At 55.9% G+C, this 20,663-nt stretch overlaps 1 protein-coding gene across 1 annotated transcript in view; it reads left to right on the forward strand.

Annotated features, from left to right (window-relative positions):
• The window catches only part of CSMD1 (CUB and Sushi multiple domains 1), a gene marked incomplete at its 5' end in the record, with an annotated part of 729,782 nt that overhangs the window by 398,255 nt on the left and 310,864 nt on the right, over positions 1-20,663 (forward strand). Inside the window, one exon of the mRNA XM_079779355.1 lies at positions 13,103-13,180. Coding sequence (XP_079635481.1) covers positions 13,103-13,180 — 78 coding nt within the window. The remainder of the gene's footprint in view (positions 1-13,102; positions 13,181-20,663) is intronic.

Below are 20,663 nucleotides of genomic sequence, written 5' to 3' on the forward strand. Positions count from 1 at the left end.
AAACAGGCAGTTGGACATCCCTCAAGGGGTCCCAGATGGGAGAGGGTGCAGGCTGGTGCAGGCTGGGCTGAAGGTCACCCGCCCCCCCGCCCCCTCCTGTGCATGAATTTCATGCATCGGGCCTCTTGTAATAATAAATAAAAACATTTGAAAAAAAGACAAAAGATGACCTTGAACCAGCCTTTGACACCCTGACTGATATGGTGTCAGCTCCCAGGAGGTCCCGAGGCCACTAGCCCTGGGCCAGCACCGTGTCTCCTGTCTCCTTCCTTCCCCAGCCTCCCTGTCGACTGGCCCGACCAGCAAGGTTTTCTGAGTGAGAGGAGAGACGCTGTCCCTGCAGAACCACTGCCTCCTGGGAAAGTGGGAGTGGGTGGTTTGAAGCTGGTGGAAGGGTGTTACACTCGGGTAATTCAAAATCAACGTTTAAGATGGAAATCCATCCATTCTTATGGTGGGCGCCCTCAGGACAAGCCACGCTCAGAGCTCAGCGCGAGAGGCAGAGGCAGGGGCAGGGTCTGGCGAGGAGCTGACTCAGCGGAGCGTCCCAGCTGCCCCCTGGCCCCTGGCCCCAGGAGGTGATATTCATGATTCCCTTTATTCGGAGGATGCATTCCTCTTTAAAAACCTTCCGATTGACTGTTCCTTGGGAAATTCCATTTGGAGTACAATTTTCTAATTACAAAAAGGCTCAGAACCCGGGTAGGAATAGTCGCTCCACTGAAAACATGGACATCATTACGGTAAAGCCTGTGAAAAGCGGTCACCGTGGCGAACTAAAATTACACAAATTTAAATGCAGCGACATTCACACCCTTGTTGAATGTTTGTTCCTCCGACGAAGGAGCGCTTTGTAGGCGGGTCTATTTTTTCGCAACTTCTTTTGTATCTCATGGCCCGGGGTGTCCAGGAGAGCTTTCAGGATGGGAATTCTGGAGATGAAACGAGCTTTGGCATGAATTTGTCCCCACTTTTTAGAGAAAATGCCATTATTGCCCCAAGAATGGAGGCAACATTCTTTACCCCCTGAGTCTCTTCAAGTGACCGCCTCTCTGAATCGCCCCTAATGTAATATGCCTGCATTTTTATTGCCATAAAAATGAAAATATTTTAATATCCCACCCCTTGATCTGAACTGGCTATAAAATCTACAGATATCTTCTTGATGTGTGTGTGTGGATCATAACTTAATGCTTACTAATACACCCTGCACCATTCGCGTCTTTTTAATGTTCCTTTTTCAAATCTCATATGACTCGCAATTTTCTTTGCCCGCCCAGGCAGCTCTATTTCCACGGCCGTAACTTGTGAAATGAAGTTTGCGCTCGGATGATGACTCTCTGGGTCTTATTTCATTAGCGGGTTTTAATCCGGTGACTTCCAGGCAGGAAGCGTATGATTCCTCAGGTTTATGAGATTTTCTCAGCAACAGGTAGTCAGGAAGCCTGTCAGGTTCCCTGTGCAGCGTGACAGGCGTTGGACAGGCAGGCATGGCGAAGCAAAAATGAAATAACGTAAAATAAGACTCGGGGACCATCCAGAAAAATGTCAGGTTTGCTGGTTGAAGGATCGATATTGAAACGGAATTTTTGGACTGGAACCCGGATTCTTTGTCCGCCGGAGTCGAAGAATGAATCCACAGACAGAGGGCAGTAGAGCAAAGGTGGAGATTAATTAAAGAACAAGTACAGACTCCCACGTGGGGAGAGGGAAAGAACCCCACAGAATGGACTCCCACGTGGGGAGGGGGAAAGGGTCCCACAGAATGGACTCCCACGTGGGGAGGGGGAAGGGTCCCACAGAATGGACTCCCACGTGGGGAGGGGGAAAGGGTCCCACAGAATGGACTCCCACGTGGGGAGAGGGAAAGAGCCCCACAGAATGGACTCCCACGTGGGGAGGGGGAAAGGGTCCCACAGAATGGACTCCCACGTGGGGAGGGGGAAGAGCCCCACAGAATGGACTCCCACGTGGGGAGGGGGAAGAGCCCCACAGAATGGACTCCCCGTGGGGAGGGGGAAAGGGTCCCACAGAATGGACTCCCACGTGGGGAGGGGGAAGAGCCCCACAGAATGGACTCCCCGTGGGGAGGGGTTAAGGGTTCCACAGAATGGACTCCCACGTGGGGAGGGGGAAAGGGTCCCATGGTTTCCCTGATTCCATGGTTTTTAAAGGCTGCAGTTTCTGTGTCCTGATAGCCCCTCTGATTGGTCAATATTCCCTTTTGAATTGGTTACTATGGTGACTCCTGAGGCCCTCCTCCCTCATCGTCCTTCCATTCCTTCTAGACTTTGCTCCTCCTTTATTTTGTGAATATGGACCTGTTTTGGCCACTTCCAGTTCCCTTGTCTTAAGGAAACGTCCCTTCTCCCTGTCTGTAGCCGTTTGTTCTCCTCCATGGACCCCAAGTCTAAAAATGCCCTAACCCTGCCTAGGTTCCCCTAAAATTCCTGTTTCAGTGCCATCTCCTTTGTTCCCCTGGAAGTTAAATCATGTAAAAACGATGAACAGGAAGTTTATTCCTTGCAAATTTAAAGTTACCCTCCAGTTGCCCACCCAGAGAGTCCCCCCCGCCACCAGGAAAAGCCCGCCTAGAGTCCTTTAAAACCTCTGACTCCTCTTCCCTGGCTGCTGGCACCATTTGGGGGCTCAACCCACCTGGTATCCAAACCACCTAATCAATTTATAATCCTACAAAAATAAAATAAAGTCGCCCTCCTAAAGGATGACCTTAATCGCTCAGGGACAGCAGAGGCAGTGAGCCCCATTTCACTAACAGTCCTCTGCACGGAGCAAGAGGCCTTTTCCCGTCCCAGGCGGTGAGCCTTGCACAGCACAGTGTCATTTTGGGCAGGACCCCACCCCCAGGAGAGGGGCCTCCCCTCAAGGTCATGGCAAGGACAGCTGGGAAGGCACCAGCTCCCCAGGCTCTGGGCCACCGCAGAAAGGACCCCCAGATTGTTGGGGACACACAGCTGGCCTCTGCAGGTGCCAGGACCGAGGAGGCAGGAGGGGCTGCCACCATCCCATCAGTGACAGGCGGCATCTTGACGCAGAAGACAAGTCATACCCACGGGAACGGAGTGGAGACTGGCTGCCCGGCGCTGGGAGGGGGAGAGGCGGAGAGGCGGACTCCCTGACACAGGCAGGACTTCAGTGACGAGAGGAGGGAGCGCAGGCCCACGCACAGCCCGTGAGCGCGGTCCCCAGCACTGCGCTGCGCGCTGGAGGCGGGCTAAGCTGGATCTCACCTGGGCGCGGCACAAGGAAGGAGGGGTGACTGCGCTGGTGGCTGCGCTGGTTGGCGCGGTGTGGCCGTCCTTTCACAACGCGCAGGGATAGCAACACAGCATGTCTCCGCCCGGCCAGCGTGGCTCCGGTTGACCGTCAACCCAGGAACCAGGAACCAAGAGGTCACCCGTTTGATTCCTGGTCAGGGCACATGCCCGGGTTGCCCGCGCCGTCTACAGTAGGGGGCATGCAGGAGGCAGCCCATCAATGATGTTTCTGCAACCAAGAGACATGCCCTTGGCTGGGAATCGAACCCAGGACCCTTCAGTCCACGGGCTGACGCTCTAACCACTGAGCAACAGGCTAGGGCTCTGCCACCTCCTGCAGGCGGTTTAGTTGTTTGTGATGAGAATCTCCCAGGACGGGCTCTCCCTGGAGAGCGGGAACACTAGTCAGAGCTGAAGGCCGACCTCACTGCAGAGGTAGACAGGCCCACAGCCGCACGGGGACGTTCCCGGAGCTTTAAGACGACCCTCGCGCTAAGCTTTATTCTCTCCTTGGATTTCCAGTGGCTGGTGCAGATGTGGGAGCTCCCAGGAGTGCTGGAGCGAACCCTGAACTTCACAGCACGGCCTACGCTTGGAAGGCGGAGGCCTGGGCCTGGCGGCTGCGATCCATTTTCCTGGGCCGGCAGAGGGGTGGCAGGCAGCCGGGGCAGCTGGGAGAAGCTCAGGCACCCGGAGGTGCCCCCGGATACAATTTGAGTTGCTTGGAGGAAAGGTGCTGCCCCACATGGGGGACTTGGTCAGGAGAGATCGGCCGCAGGCACAGCCAGACAGGTTGCGGCGTGATCCCCAGTAGGAGGCGTGAGGAGGCAGCCAAGATGGTGTTGAAGAATTTACGTTGGCATTACCCTTTAATTTAATCCTAAATCAGTCCCAGCGTCGGTTACTAAGAGTTCTGGAGATTAAGGACTAAAATTCTCTAGGAGGATGGATTCAGGTCGGACGAGGAAAACGGGGCCGATGCCACGCTGATGTCTTTTTCCCTGGAGGAGAGGCAGGCCCGTCTCCGCTGGCAGCGTGCACGGACAGGTCACCGCTGCTAATCGGCTTATCGCTGGAGGGAGAGAGATCAATGATTATCCCTTTAGAGAGCAGCTGTCTGGGATAAAGTCGGCAAATTCCTTCACACGAGGTAAAGGAAATGCAATTTTCAGTAAAGCAGCAACCCGCCCCGTTCCCATCTGCTGAAGGTCAAGGTGGTGTGGGTGCCCACGGGGGTCCGTGAGTACTTTCTGTGAATCAGTGCAGACCCTCGGGTCACTAAGGCACTTTGCCAGCGCACCCGACATCCCGCCGCAGCCGAGTGGGGTGCCTGTGAGAGCCGGGTCCTGAAAGGAAGCGTCGGGGGTCACCTTGCACGGCTCTGCGCACGCGTCTCCCTGGGGTGACTCGCCGAGGACTCTGGGTGCCCACACTTTGCTGTCCATGCATCGGTGTGGCCACGGGGCCGCTCACAGTCCCACATGGCAGGTCACAAGATAGCCACTGGCAGGTGAGGAGCCGAGGCCAGGCCCCGGGGCCGGTGCTCAGTCCACACGGGTGAGTGGCAGGTGAGTGTGCAGCCAGCCCTGCCCTGGAGCAGCCCACAGCGCAGGGCACAGGAGCTCAGGGAGGCGGGGGCAACGGGTGTAATCAGCCAGCAGCACCCCTCCCATAGCCCTCCTCGGGCCTCCAGACACGGGGCGGGCCCAGCATGCGGGACAGGGCCCTGTTCTCTGCTCATCTCCCTTCAGATGCTCCTCTCTCAGAAACACTCTCGTCTGCACAGAGAGGATCACAGCCCTGCCCGGAATTTCTGCTCCACGTTCAGGTCCAGCCCAGCACCCGGCTGGCTTAGCGGGTGTCCCCGGCTGCAGTCCATGGTGTGTGGGCGCCGTGGGGCAAGGGGACATGTGGCTTCTCGGGCCACCTGGTCAGCTAGGGTGGGTCCCCTTCACAGACACACCCAGAAATACCTTTCCCAGCAGTCTGACGGGTAGGGGCGGGGTCTGGACCAGCTTCATGGTGGGTTGCCCCAGCAAGTGGTCAGCAAACTCATAGTCCACAGAGCCAAATACCAACAGGACAACGATTGAAACTTCTTTTGAGAGCCACATTTTTTAAACTTCTTCTAACGCCACTTCTTCAAAATAGACTCGCCCAGGCCTTGGTATTTTGTGGAAGAGCCACACTCAAGGGTCCAAAGAGCCGCATGTGGCTCGCGAGCCGCGGTTTGCCAACCACTGCCCCAAAACAAAGTCAAGGTCCTTTTTTCGATGCGCCAAGAAGCTGGACGGATGCCCAGGATGCATTTCCGTCGGTCACTGTTGGGTTCGGGTTCTCTGTGTTCTGGGTGAACCTGCGGTCCTGGGACATGACGGATCCACTGTAACTCGTTCGTCTCTATGGAGAGACACAGTTCAAAACGTCCTCGGAGAGGCCCCCTCACCGGCGTGTTGACCGTGAGACGGGGGGCCCCAAGGTTAAATGATGGCTCCAGGTTCACTCCAGCAGAAAGCTGTCCAGGGCCCCAAGAGCAGAGTCCTATCGGGACTCTGCCCTGCGAGGTGGCCCCAGGCAACACAGCTAAGCGATAGGGTTCCTGGGGTTCGTCCTCTCCCCAGACTCTGCTTCCCAATGCAACCGCCCAGGGGACCCTCCTCAGAGCTGCTGGCTCCCCTGGCTCCCATGGTGCTCTCTGCCCAGTCCCTCTCCCTGGTCCTGTCTATTTTTGTTAAGTCCTTCGGTCCCAGGAACAGAAACTCGCGCCAGGACCTTAAGGAAAAGAGGCAGCTCCGTGGGAACGGGCCCGAGCCTGCGGTGCTGCCTCCCTCCGCGCCTGCCTCTGCGGCCCGGGCGCCTCCAGCTTTGAATAGTCAGTATGCCAAAGCAGCATGTTTCGGGGGGCGTGGTCTAAACCCCTTCACATGCAAACCTCCAGAGCATCTCGCTGGATGCAGCAGCTCCTGCCAGCAGCCTGGAGAGGGCAGCCGCTGTGGGCGGGCCCAGGCGCCCCGCTGCCCACTGGCATTCCGGAGGGAGGGCCCTGGTCCTGAGCTGGGGCTTCCCTCCTCCTGCTCCTCCTCCTGCTCCTCCTGCTCCTCCTCCTCCTGCTCCTCCTCCTCTGCTCCTCCTCCTCCTGCTCCTCCTCCTGCTCCTCCTCCTGCTCCTCCTCCTGCTCCTCCTGCTCCTCCTGCTCCTCCTCCTCTGCTCCTCCTCCTGCTCCTCCTCCTGCTCCTCCTCCTGCTCCTCCTCCTGCTCCTCCTGCTCCTCTTCCTGCTCCTCCTCCTGCTCCTCCTCCTGCTCCTCCTGCTCCTCCTCTGCTCCTCCTCCTGCTCCTCCTCCTCCTCCTCCTGCTCCTCCTCTGCTCCTCCTCCTGCTCCTCCTCCTGCTCCTCCTGCTCCTCCTCCTGCTCCTCCTGCTCCTCCTCTGCTCCTCCTCCTGCTCTTCCTCCTCCTCCTCCTGCTCCTCCTCCTGCTCCTCTTGCTCTTCCTCCTCTGCTCCTCCTCCTGCTCCTCCTCTGTTCCTCCTCCTCTGCTCCTCCTCCTGCTCTTCCTCCTCTGCTCCTCCTGCTTCTCCTCCTCCTCCTCCTCCTGGTCCTCTTCCTCCTCCTCCTCCTGCTCCTCCTTCTGCTCCTCCTCCTCTGCTTCTCCACGCAGAACGCCCCATCGCTCTGGGCTTGCCCAGCCGAGAGCAGCCAGAGAAGCCGGACATGGGGTGCCCCTCCGCCCAGAAGGGAAGGGATCAGTGGGTAACCCTCTCCACCTGTGACCCCTCAGAGGCTCATTCCCCCGTTTCCTGAGGGACCCCAGTGGGCTGGAGCCCAGATGCCCCAATTTTGAGGGAACAGCAATTACCACGTTATCTCACACGGTCCTGTGTTATTGGTGGGCTGTCCTGTCCCCACCTGTTGCCAGTGGAAGTGGGGTTCTTGGGGAGCCACGGGAATAAGAATTTCCTGAGGCCCCCGCGGGACGACGAGAAAGCTTTGTTTCTGTGGCATTAAACCCCGGGTTCCAAGGCCGCTTCCCCCGCCCTCCGCCCACCCTGTCCCAGCAGGACCAGGGCCAAAGCCACGCCCACGGGCCCTGCTCCACAGGAAGGCTCAGTCCATCTGCCCTGGCCAGCTCAGCCTGTGTCCCAGCTGCAGTCCCCACGTGTGGGGTCCACGCGGCTAGCAGGGTCACGGCGAAAGCAGGTGCCAGGACGCGGGAGACGCAGGAGGGACAGGAGAGAGACTCCCTTTGTGGGGAGTGTGTCTTCCCACACTTTCCCCGGCTGGCATTGGGGTCCACCTGCCTAACCAATGCTCTTTGCTCCGGTTAGACTGACAGGCCGGCACCTCCCCTATGTCACCTGACTTCCCTGCACATGCTCCATCCCCCCTGGGTGGGCCCCTCTCCCCGTGGCCTGCAGGGAAGGACCTGGTCCTCTGGGGAGAGTGACCTCACAGCTCCTGAGCTGCCCAGGTCCCTGCTCCCCATGCCCCCCTCCCCTGCTCTCTCCCTGCTGTCACCCAGCAGCTGGTTACCACGGGAACGCTCAGCGCCTGGGAGGTCTCTATGAATATTCCGCCACTTATGATTAGAACTCTGAGAGTAATAGGAAATTAAAGTGTTCTGCCCAAGGACCTCGAGTTATTAATCCAATATGACACCTTTCATAAGTGAATCTAGTTGGGATAATGTTTGGCCTGGTTGGGAGAAAAAAAAAATATTACCCTCATCCAGCCCCTAAGGAAGTCACGGGCCTGGAGAATGGTCAGTGGCTCCGCCAATCACAGGAAGAGGCAGGCCCTCCTCCTGGCAGGGCCTCCTGTGAAGCAGGGACTTGCCCAAAGGAAATAAATCACACCTGAGCCTTCCTGGGCTTTACCCGGTGGACAGCCTGCAGGAGGCTCAGAGGACAGAGAGCAGCACAAACATCTCCAGGGGATGCGACCCGCCGGTGCCCACATGGTCTCAGGAAGCACTGGGCGGGATGGAGCAGGAAGATGGGGGAGAAGCGACAGTTTGGGGGGACGCTGCAGAGGCCTGCCGACCAATGGTGCTTTCTGAGCCCCATGTGCGTCCTGCAGGGATAATGAGCTCATTTGTCACAGTGAGATAATCAGGACGCACCGAATCCCAGCCTGAGAGTGGGTGACATGGAGGGTTTATTGGGAGCATGTTTACACGTGATAACGGTATTAGGCTCATGGATATTGAAAGGCATCGTGGTTTTCCCGAGATGCATGCTGATGCACTTGGGCGTGTGGATTGATGTTCTGATGTTTGCTTCAAAACCAGCTGGGCTGGGAGGGACGTTTGTATAAGATACACCTAAAAAAAAAAGAATAAGAATAACTACAAGTTGGTAATTATTGCAAATGAGCAATGGGCACATGTGGGTGCAGGACACTCGCATCTGTGATTTTCATGTCTGAAGTGATTGTTTCATGCAATAAAGACAAAACAGCAACCCCTGCAGCAAAGGAGGCCGAAGCAGTAAGTCCCTCCACTGGCAGCCTGCCCGAAGCCCTGTCACCTGCAGCACACTGCCCTTCTGCCCTTCGTGCCCGCACATGTCAGTGGCGCTGTTGGTGCACATGTCCCAGCATCAGGCGGGGGCTGCACCTCCGAGTGGGCTCCCCGCTGCTCCCAGGAGGCGGAACGGGGGCCGTTTCTAAGTCTGTAGATGGAAGGAGGGCAGTGCCTCCTGGATGGGGGGGATGCCAGGGAAAGCCCCTCCCCCAGGCGCGGTCTCGGCTTCTAGGGGAAGTGGGGGGGAGCACCTGCAGGGCTGAGAGCTCTGTGTGCAGTTCAGTGGTGGTGCAGCCGACCCAGTCTCATCCCTGCCACTGACAGGCGGTCGGAGTCGCCCAGTCCTTCGGGGGAGAGCGGCTCTGGGGAGTCCTCTGCTCCCACCACCCAGAGGGCTGCTCCACCAGTGCTCAGTGGAGACCTGTCTCAGAGAGAGGGAACCCACCTAACTCATTGTCCAGGAGCCTGGGGGCATCAGGAACCCACCTAACTAGTTGTCCAGGAGCCTGGGGGCATCAGGAGCCCACCTAACTAGTTGTCCAGGAGCCTGGGGGCATCAGGAACCCACCTAACTAGTTGTTTAGGGGCTGGAGGAACATCAGGAACCCACCTAACTAGTTGTTTAGGGACTGGAGGAACATCAGGAACCCACCTAACTAGTTGTCCAGGAGCCTGAGGGACATAAGGAACCCACCTAACTAGTTGTTTAGGGACTAGAGGAACATCAGGAACCCACCTAACTAGTTGTTCAGGGGCCTGAGGGATATCAGGAACCCACCTAACTAGTTGTCCAGGGGCCTGAGGGATATCAGGAACCCACCTAACTAGTTGTCCAGGAGCTGGAGGGACATCAGGAACCCACCTAACTAGTTGTTTAGGGGCTGGAGGAACATCAGGAACCCACCTAACTAGTTGTTTAGGGACTGGAGGAACAATAGGAACCCACCTAACTAGTTGTTCAGGGGCCTGAGGGATATCAGGAACCCACCTAACTAGTTGTCCAGGGGCCTGAGGGATATCAGGAACCCACCTAACTAGTTGTCCAGGAGCCGGAGGGACATCAGGAACCCACCTAACTAAAAGTCCAGGAGACAGAGGGGACATCAGGAACCGTCCTAACTAGTTGTCCAGGAGCCAGAACAACATCAGGAACATTCCCACCAGCAGTGCATGAGGGTTCCCTTCTCTCTGCATCCTCGCCAGCACTTGTTGTTTGTAGGTTTGTTGATGGCAGCCATTCGGACAGGTGTGAGGTGGTACCTCACTGTCGTTTTAATTTGCATCTCTCTGGTGGCCAGTGATGTTGAGCATCTTTTCGTGTCTCCTGGCTATCAGGGGACATGTCCTGAGAAGCACGGGCCATGGGGTGCCCCGGGGGCGCCCGCATTGCCCCACCGCCTCTGTGCGCAGCGTCGGAAAGCAAATAACATCTTAGTCTGATGTGAGGACAGCGCTGACCCAGTAGGGCCCCCAAAGTGTGTCAGGGCCCCCAGACACAGTCACATTTTGAGGACAGCAGCCTCAAGGGTGGCCTGGACCCAGCCTGCCGGTGGCACCTGGAGGCGGTGGGTCCCGTCTCTGAGCTCCAGCCGGCTCTTTGCTCTTGCTCCAGCCTCACGGGACCTAAGCCCCAGCTCCTGTGTAACAGGAATTCAAACCCAACACATCCACACCCACGGCGTGCGGCCGCACACCCCGTGCCTGGAGGCCGCCACCTCTCGGGAAGGGAGATTTCTCATCGGGTCTTAGATTTGGATACTGAGTTAAAAGGTTATGCTTTGCGTAAGAATCCAGAAACATCTGTCCAGGGCAACTTAGAGGAAACGTTGCCCCCACACGCCCGCTTCCTGCTGGGGGGCCGCTCTCCGAGGTTTCTCTCTAAGATGAATTCCCGGGGAATTCCCGGGGTCTTGTCAGAGGTAGGGCGGTGTATGGAGCAGGTGAGTTTCAGAGACAAGGAAGCAGATCCTTTACTTGGAGAGTGATTGCAGGGCCGCCTCAGGTTGGGACTTACTGGCTCCGTCCACGTGTGGACGCCTGGGCGGCTGTGATTTCAACCTGTTAGCGTCGCTTTCCGGCTCCTCTTCCGTCGATGGAAGGCCGATGCCGTCATATTAAAAACCCTGGTCTTCAAATGTTGGTCTCCCAACATGGCAAAGGTCTGCGTGTGACGCTCACAGCAACTGCTCGCCTGCCTGTCTGGCCCCCTCAGCCCGCCTGCAGACGGGCACTAACCCTCTGTCCTGCCCCGGGCCTGGCCACGTGGGCGAGGAGGAGGGGGGCCATAGCGTCGGGTGAGCACTTACCGCATTGCCTATGGCGTCCTCGTTGCCTATGGCGTCCTCCGTTGCCTATGGCGTCCTCGTTGCCTATGGCGTCCTCGTTGCCTATGGCGTCCTCCGTTGCCTATGGCGTCCTCCGCGCTAACCAGGCCTTATGATCTGTTTCCTTCGCCGGCGCCTCCCAGGAAGCGGCCGTAATTAATTTCTCGGCGACGGCGCTGACAGTGCCCTCCCAGAGAAACGTTATTATTCCCACGTAAAGAGCATCCCATTTTGTCCTTTCTCTCACCACGTTAGCTGTGATTTAATGCGCCGTTTAATGGGAGCGACGAGGCTCCGAACGCCGGGGGACAGCACACTAACAGCACTCACACAACAGGGATAAGTAAAGGAAACGCGGGAAGAGGGGGCACGTTTACACTGAAAATGCCAGGAGGGCCCGCCCAGGAGCCAGGCGGTCACGGTTCGAGGCGGTCAGGGCACCTGCTGGGCTGCGGAGGGGCAGTCGTCAGGGAATTAGCGTCCACAGCTCGGGAGGAGACGCGTGTGGGTCTATTCAGGCAGCACTTTTATTTTCTTCTTGATAATTTTTAGGTTTTTCCCAAATTCTCGGGAATGTCCAGGGAGCGGCACCATCAGGAAGGAAAGTATCTGTAGAAAAGGAAAACCACCCACGCTGTGTGGCTTCGGGCATATCTTTCGCTGTAAGAGGATCGATGTTAATAAGCGTTCAACTCGGGTCTAAGCAAATTGCATACAGATTCATAAAACGATTGGTTGGTGGTTGTCAATTCTGACGTGGAAGGTTGGCATGTGAGGAAACACACGGAGTGCAGGACAGTTTCAGTCTGACATCACGTCGTGCGATCACGCTGTCGGAGAAGAAAGTGAAGCTGTGAGGGTGGGGAGAGCAGGCGGTGAGTCCATGCAGCGGGAGCGCTCCCTGACGAACGCGAGCAGGTGCCCGCTGAGCGCTGCCCGCCGAGGCGGCTGTCCCCTGGGCCGGTCCCCTCGGTCACTGTGATAAGGGGGCGGACCCCGCAGCACTGAGGTGGAGGGAGTGGGGCATAGAGAGCACTTTCATCATGCCGCCTGCACAGTATTTCTAAACGCAGTGCTTTCCTCACAACATGATGATATTCCATCCGGTCGCCATCCTCCCGCTGGATGTGCGGCCCAGGGGTGACGTGGGCACGTGAGCTTGATGGCGTCAGGTACTAACGCATCTCAGGGTGGCACACGGCTGGGGACAGGGTGACCAGTGAAGGAGGAGGAACCCCGAGGGAGAGGTCTGGTGGCAGGCGCGGGGGGCGAGGGGGGTGGCCCCGGGGAGGGTGCCTAGGAGTTCACTGTTACTGCTGGCGTGTTCCCTAAGAATAATTAAAATCTATAATAATAAAGGCGTAATATGCTAATTAGACCAGACATCCTTCCGGACGACCTTCCGGACGAAGCCACGGCGGCAGGGGCTGAGCCCCTTGCACAAATTCCGCGCGTCAGGCCTCCGGTAGGAAGTAATAGTTCATTGCCGGCAATAGGAGTGGAGATCCTTCGGGTGTGCTGCGTCGATGGAACTCAGTGTGATCGCGTGGCTCTATGAATAAGTACATGTACAACTTTCATTTTTAGCTAAAATTTGTCAGGCCTGTAGCCAGTTTAGAAACTCTGCTGTCACTGCACTTACGTTGAGACGGGAACCTGCCTGAACAGGATGGCGGAACGACAGTGGCTGTGGATCTGCCATGGCTGGGGGGGAGCAGGTTGGGAAGGAAGGAAAAGCGTGTGCGTGATTCTCAGCTGGTGAAGCCGTGGCTGTAAGACGCGGTCTCGCTGTCGGATGGCCTGTGTTGCTCACTCACGAGCCCCGACACTCAGTCCCTTGGCCTCCCTGGCTCTCAGCAGGTGGCCCCTTTCCCCGAGCTCGGGGGGGGGGGGGGGGAGGGGGGGAAGCCGCGGGACAGGCCGTGCTGAGGGTGGACATGGGCTTCCTCTGACCTAATCGGGGCTCTCTTCTCTCTTCCAGTGAAAAAGGCCATCGAGCTGAAGTCCAGAGGCGTCAAGATGCTGCCCAGCAAGGAGAGCAGCCCCAAGAACTCCGTCCGTAAGTCCCCTCTGTGCCGTCCGTCCTTCAGCGGGCGGGCAGGCGTTCTCCCTGCGCCGTTTCTGGGGAAGTCAGTTTACAAAGGGCCCTCCCCCTCATCTCTGTCTACTTCTCTGCCTCGGAAGTCTCTTCTGACCTCACAGTGTGGGGAGGGGGGGAGAAGGGGAGGGAGGTCCTGTTGATAGTTGATCCTGCCTCCTAAGGGGCCTCAGCACTGTCTCACTTCTGCCCTCACTGGTCATAGTGCAGCCGGAGGCTTCTCTCTTAAATAGATGTCTCCGTCTCAGGTTTTACCCCAGTTTCCCTCTCCGTTCCAGTATTCCCTCCCTACCTCCCCCCCACCACACACACACACACTCTATTGATCTCTGAGACATGCGGGTAGGTGTCTGGTTTTGTAATTTCTAATAAAACTAGAGGCCCAGCGCATGAAATCCGGGTGCGGGTACGGTCCCTAGGCCTGACCTGTGATCAGAGCCATCCTCTCCAGCTGCCCGCAGCCGGACCCACCCCCAGTTCCCCGTTTGCCATTGGGTGATCGGTGCCTGAAGGCCGGGGGGAAGGGAACGAGAGGTGGTCTGTGTGCCTCATAGTGACCGGTCCAGCGGTTGTTCTGCCGTTAGGGTCCATTTGCATATTTCCCTTTTACTATATAGGATATTCTTGGTTGGGCCGCCAGTGTGGCTCAGTGGTTGAGCGTTGCCCTGTGAACCCGGAGGTCAGTCAGACCCCAGCTCTTCTCCCTGCACAGCATTAGGCACTAGCTCCGTGGGAAGGAGATGGTTCTTCTATTCCTGTCTGCACACAGCTGGACGGATTTGTAGCTGCTCATTGGGTCTAGAAGTGTCTGTCCCTTCTCCCAACAGCATTAAGCCATCTTTTTGTCTGACGTGAGAATTCATCATTAGAGAAAATGAGGAGTTGAGAAACGGTGAGCCTTCTGCGATCAGTGGTGAAGTAAATGGTGATGTTATTTATGCAGAAGGTGTGACAAAACCAAATTAAATGTTTCATGGAGAAAAGGGCACGGGCTTTGAAGCCAGAGAGACACGGAGGCGAGGGCTGTAAAATCATTTACCTCCTCCCAGCCCCCGTGCAGCATTCATCAGATTAAAATGGTAATGATTTTTGTCGACTAGATAGAGCAGGTTGTACATTCCGTGGGCTTTCAGCAAAGCCAAGCCCTGGGGAACTTTCCAGATAGAAGTGGAAAGAAGCAAAGAGCGGACGCGGACGTGGCGGGTCAGCGGAGACCGGAGAGGGCGCAGGGGTCACTGTGGGAGCAGGAGGAGGGCAGAGCACTGAACGGGGTTTGCCAGATCTTAGAACACAGGTTCAGTCTCGGGGTGAGGCCGGAACGCAGGCCTCCCCGAGTCTGAGTCTGTCCGGCCACGTGATGGGCGCCAGGACCCGGACCTCGGAAGCCAAGGGCCACTTCCCCCTCTGGCACCGAGGGACCCCAGGGGACGTGAGGTCGCTCGTGAACGCAGTGAGACCGCGGCTGCCTGGGTGTCCCGGGTCCTGTGAACGGAGATGCTCTAAAGGACTACAGCTCATCGTTGACATGGCACGGACCTGGGTGCAGGGCCGGCCTCATCCTCAGGCCGTGGGGGTGCGGCCTGGCAGCTGTGCCCAGCCCGGGCGCTGGGGCTCGGGAGACCAGCCTCTGAGGCCCCGGGGAAATGCAGGCACAGGGCGCTCTCCCTCCCGCAGGCGGCACCATCTCCTGCAACTGGGCTCCCCCTGAGGCCCGGGGAAGGAGGACAGCGCCCGCCCTCCCCGCGGCCTGGTCACTACTGTCCCTCGCTCCTGTGTGTGTCGCTGGGCGAGCTGACCCCTCAGCCCTTCCAACTCCTCAGGACCCGGATGGAGGGAGGAGGAGGAGGGAGAGCCCTGGCTGCCGTTCCTCAGCGAGAGGTGGTTTGCCGTGACGGGGAAGACGGATGGCTGGACAAATACAGTATCGATTTGCTGTAACTCACCGGGCGAACAGATGGCCGCACCGAGTCCTGGCCATTTGCTGTTACAACAGTCTGTGCCCGGGCAGGACGGGGCCTGTGGTTCGGAACATTGTGTAATGGGAAGCCGGATAACAAACTGCAGGAAAATGGAGCCGGGGAATGCATGGCTCTCACGCCCTCGGGAAGAAACAACAAGGGAACGCACGAAATAAATGGCCCTGGAACGCGCCCGCTCTTGACTCTGAGCCACTCCTGTCGTCGGTCTCTGTTTCAAGGCGATCCATCTCCCCTGCCTGCAGGGCACCACCTGGAGGAAACCCGAGCGATCCTCATTTCCAGTCGCCCGACGGACCGTCCTGTGAATGCGAAGCCCTGGACGGAACATTGTCTCCGTAACGCTGTCCTCCATTCCCCGGCCTTTTCCTCCTCGACAGACGGGATTCCTCCGCAGGGCTGATTTCAGAACCTCCGCAGCTCCTTTCGCTGCATGAAACGGCAAAGCCGTGTCTGAACTGCTGTGCACAGAGATGCGAGGATAGCGACTTCCTGTGTGAGTTGTGTGTGTGGCGCGGGGTGACCAGCTAGCCCAGCTTCTACACTCTCCATTCTAAAGGACAGTCCTTCGCCGGCCATGCTGCGTTCGTCCGCCCCTCGGGACCAGGCTAGATCCAGTCTTGCTTTCCCCACTGTGGAATGTGAGGTCTGCTGGTGTGGAGTCCTCTGCCCTTCCATCCCGACGTGCTGAAGCTGAAAGGGAGCGTTAATCTCAGGCCCCTGGCTCCGTGCCGTCCGGGAGCCTCTGCACTTAGTGACGGTCATACACCTTGGCCATTGCTCTCTGTCTCCCAGCCGCCCTGGTCCTCTGGGCCTCGTTGCACGGGCCCATGGTCTCCTGTCCCGGCCTCTCTGTCCCACCCCGTCAGGGACCTTGGAGGGAGATCAGCGGATTCCCGTCCTCCTTCTGCGGGTTCCCCTCACAGCCCTACGGCTCCACACCTCTGCTAACCTAAAACAAAACAAAACAAAACAAACAAACGTTCGAACCTGTAAAGCATTTTTGTGAGTTTATTTGAGTCAAACTGTGGACAGTCTCTGGGAAGCAGAGTCTCACCTGATGGGACGATGCTCCGGAGAAGGGCGGTTTCACCTTGTTTTACACATTACAGAGAAGGGGACATAGGAGGGTCACAGGAACTCCACTGGTGATGGGTTGGGGAGGCGGGAGGAAGCAAGCAGGAAACCTCTGGGATTGGATAAAAGTGAGATGACGGACACATGCTTCTCTCCCTAGGTGGTGCAGGACAGTAGCAGTCAGCACTCAATGACAGTGAGGGGGTTTGTGGTCGTTGGCTGTGCCCTGAGGGGTCGGGAAAAGGGAAGTTACAGTGACCCCACATCCCACAGGTGTGTTACCTTAGATGCAGAAAGACAACAGGCTCCGTAAGGATGGAAGCTGACCTTTGTCAGGGCAGATGCTGGCCTAAAACGTGACTCCCACTATAAACTGCTTTTATTTTTTTAATTTAAATTATTTATTGTTTAAAGTATTATATATGTCTCCTTTTCCCCCATTGACCTCTCCCCAGCCGCTCCCATCCCCTAACACACGCCCTCTACTATCTGTGTCCGTTGGTCATGCTTATATGCATGAATACAAGTCCTTTGGTTGATCTCTTACCCCCCACTCACCCTCCCCCGCCTTCCCTCTGAAGTTTGACAATCTGTTTGATGCTTTTATGTCTCTGGATCTATTTTTGTTCATCAGTTTATGTTGTTCATTATATTCCACAAATGAGTGAGATCATGTGATATTTATCTTTCTCCGACTGGCTTATTTCATTTAGCATAATGCTCTCCAGGTCCATCCATGCTGTTGCAAATAGTAAAAGTTCTTTCTTTTTTACAGCAGCGTAGTATTCCATTGTGTAGATGTACCACAGTTTTCTAATCCACTCATCTGCTGATGGGCACTTAGGCTGTTTCCAATTCTTTGCTATTGTAAATTGTGCTGCTATGAATATAGGGGTGCAGATATCCTTTCTGATTGGTGTTTCTGATTTCTTGGGATATAGTCCTAGAAGTGGGATCACTGGGTCAAATGGCAGTTCCATTTTTAACTTTTGAGGAAACTCCATACTATTCTCCACAGTGGCTGCACCAGTCTGCATTCCCACCAGCAGTGCACGAGGGTTCCTTTTTCTCGGCATCCTCGCCAGCACTTGTCGTTTGTTGATTTGTTGGTGATAGCCACCCTGACAGGTGTGAGGTGGTACCTCACTGTCGTTTTGATTTGCATCTCTCGGATGATTAGTGACTTTGAGCATGTTTTCATGTGTCTCTTGGCCTTCTGTTTGTCCACTTTCAAAAAGTGTCTACTTAGGTCCTTTTCCCATTGGATCCTTTTTTGATTGGGTTGTTTATCTTCCTTTTGTTAAGCTCTATGAGTTCCTTCTAAATGTTGGAGATTAAACCCTTATCGGAGATGACATTGGCAAGTACGTTCTCCCGTGCAGTGGGCTCTCCTGTTGTTTTGTTGATGGTTTCTTTGCTGTGCAGAAGCTTCTTATTAAAGGTTTTACTTTCAGACCCTCCTCTGTGGTCACTTTAGGTCTCTGAGTTTGCAAGGCCACCACACAGGCCTCCCCTGAGTTAGTCAGGTCAGCACACGGCCCCTTTTCGTCCACACCACCCACAAAATAACCCACTGTGGCCCTAACTGGTTTGGCTCCATGGACAGAGCATCAGCCTGTGGACTGAAGTGTTCCGGGTTCGATTCATATCAAGGGCACATGCCCAGGTTGCAGGCTCTATCCCCAGTAGGGGGCGTGCAGGAGGCAGCCAATCAATGATTCTCATCATTGATATTTCTCTCTCTCTCTCCCTCTCTCTAAAATCAATAAAAATGTATTAAAGAAGAGGTAAATAATAATAATAACCACCCATTGTGTTTCCTAGTGATGTTGTTAGTCTCACTACGTCTGTGATCCACTCGCTAGAAACGCAGCTCGTGGCCAGTTTTGCTTTTGGGGGACCTTGCTGCTTCCTTGCTGTGTGGCTTAGGGATCTAGGGGACGGGATGGGGCAGTGGTGTGTGTGTTGCTAAGGGGGAGTAGGCTGCCTGCCCCTGTGGGCAGGTCTCCCCCTCGGGCCCTAGATCTGGCTTTGAAGCAGGTGTGGACAGTGGGAAATGATGGCCCATCTGCTCTGCCTTCCTGTGAAGGTTAGTAAACTCCAGGCCACTGGCTCCACCATAAAACGCAATAATCCAGTTCGCAGTTGTTAAAGGTCCTCCTTTTCTTGACAATGACCCATCCCCTGGCGAGCATTGTGTGAATTGCTTCATAAATCAGGTGAGTAAATTATGCTCGCAGTTTCTCGCTAGGCCTTTGTCACCGCAGGAGCTGAAATATCTGTGAAAGTGCTGGGGGGAATCCTTGCTGGGCAGGGGACCCTGTGGTCTGGAAGCCAGCTGGCTTCCCTGGTAACTGGAAGTAGCTCCTCAATTATTTACACCCCATTTACATATGTAATTCCTTAAGGAACTAGAAAAAAGCGTCTGTTAAAATGTGTGAATCCAGGAAGAGGATGATGGCATTCTACATGGTGAAATCTTATTGTCCCCCTGATAGGAAGCAAAACGCTTTCTTTAAAATACTGGTGACCAACGTTTGTTAAGTTATTAATAAATGGCAGGCATGTAACCCTTACAGTTACCCCGGGAACTGATGCTTGTTATATGGATCCAGCATACACGTCTGTGACCGGACAACCCAGGGGTCCGGCTGCCTGTCACTACTCGAGCCAATTAGGCAGTCACAGGGGTGAATCGTACACGAGCGTTCATTCCAGTCCTGCGGGCAGCAGATCAGCAGCTCTGCAGCCCCCTCGATCGGGAAGGACAGGAGTACATGGGGAAGAAGGGGTTACAGGCATGGGGAGAAGGGCCAGGGGTGGGGCCCACTGCGGGGGCCACAAGGCTGTGAATCTTTCCATGAGGATCGGCAGCTCCCCAATGGGAGTGGTTCCAACATTGGCTCCAGGTCCCGGGGCGGACAGTTCCCAGCCAGGTCAGAATGTCCTTTCTTAACCAACACAGGGCGCTCATGGTTAACGGAGCGTGACTGCTGTTTCCCACAATCAGAGCTGGTCCCCAGTACCCTAGTTCTGCCCCTAACAATTCCAGAGCATACCTGATTAGCTATGTGAACACTCGCTTTGCAAAATAAGTAGAGAATACATCCTTTTATTTCCAACGATGCATGGGAAACAGCTCAGGTTCTGAAAGAACTAGAAATCCTAGCATTTCCATCACTTTTCTTAGAAGCCCAACGCGTCCTGACAGTTCATCCAATTGTATAAAGTGACTCGGTCTTCCCCGCTAACGGGTGACACCCCCACTGTGTGCAGGGCTGTGGAGGCAGCCCAGGTGGTTCCGGCCTCGGTCGAAGGGGGATCGCTGTTCTTTGTAATTAAATTATCTTCTAAGATCAAATGTTGGTTCCTGAGTAACTTCAGTCAGAAAGCCGAAAGATGAAACTCATTAATTGCAGGAGCTTCTTTGGTAATTCAGTCAAAGCTCTCCGTTTTAGACACGAGGAAGGGAGTCAGCCAGGCAGCTGGATCAGGTCCGATGGAGAGCGAAGTGGAGCGGGTTCAGCGCGCAGTGCTCAGCACACGGGATCCAGCCAGCGGGCCCCCCGCAGGCCTCGTGCTCCTTAAAACCATGTGGAAGGGGGAGGAGGAAACGGAAAACACTGCAGCCCAGTGCTGGCTAGCGTGCTCGGGCCTTACAGGGGATGGAGGGAGTGGCCCAGCTCGGGGAGGAGCCCCTTTGCCCAGAGGGATACCTTTCCTCCCTGGTGAGACGTGAAGAGGGACCTGGAGCTGCCGCCAGGCGGGGTTATGCTGACACCGGAGGGGGTGTTAGGGAAGTGGTTAGTGAGTTCAGTAGCGTGGACATGTCAGAGGGGCCAGGGCCGGGTGCTGGATTAGATCCAGGGGGCGGGGGAAACGCAGTCTTCTCCCGCGATGGGGGGACACTGCCTGGGGCATTCCCACACTCCAAGGCTGGTGGCTCAGCCCTGCCCGCAGCGCAGGGGACCCTGGGAGGGGGTCCTCTGGGGGTGGCCTGCACTGTGCCTTTAGACATTGAGGTTCCTTGCTTGGTCTGCAGGCTGTTTCTGTGTAGAATGTGTTACTGTAAGAAAACATTCAAACCTGTAAAGAATTTTGTGAGTTTATTTGAGCCAAAAGAGGAGATGTGAGTGGGTTACATGGAATCCACTGGTGACAGGTTAGGGAGGCGGGAGACAGCAAAGCCGGGAAACCCCTGGGACTGGGTAAAGGTGAAATGATGGACACATGCTTCGTTACTTAGGTGGGTGCAGGACAGTTACAGTCAGCACTTAACTCGATAACAATGAGGGGTTTGTGGGCTCTGCAGGGGTGCCTGTGCTTTGAGGGTCCGGAAAAGGGAAATTACTTGGACATTCCAACACTATGTTATCGCAGATGCAAAAGTC

This window comes from Cnephaeus nilssonii (genome assembly GCF_951640355.1).
Source record: "Cnephaeus nilssonii genome assembly, chromosome: 8".
Taxonomy (NCBI): domain Eukaryota; kingdom Metazoa; phylum Chordata; class Mammalia; order Chiroptera; family Vespertilionidae; genus Cnephaeus; species Cnephaeus nilssonii.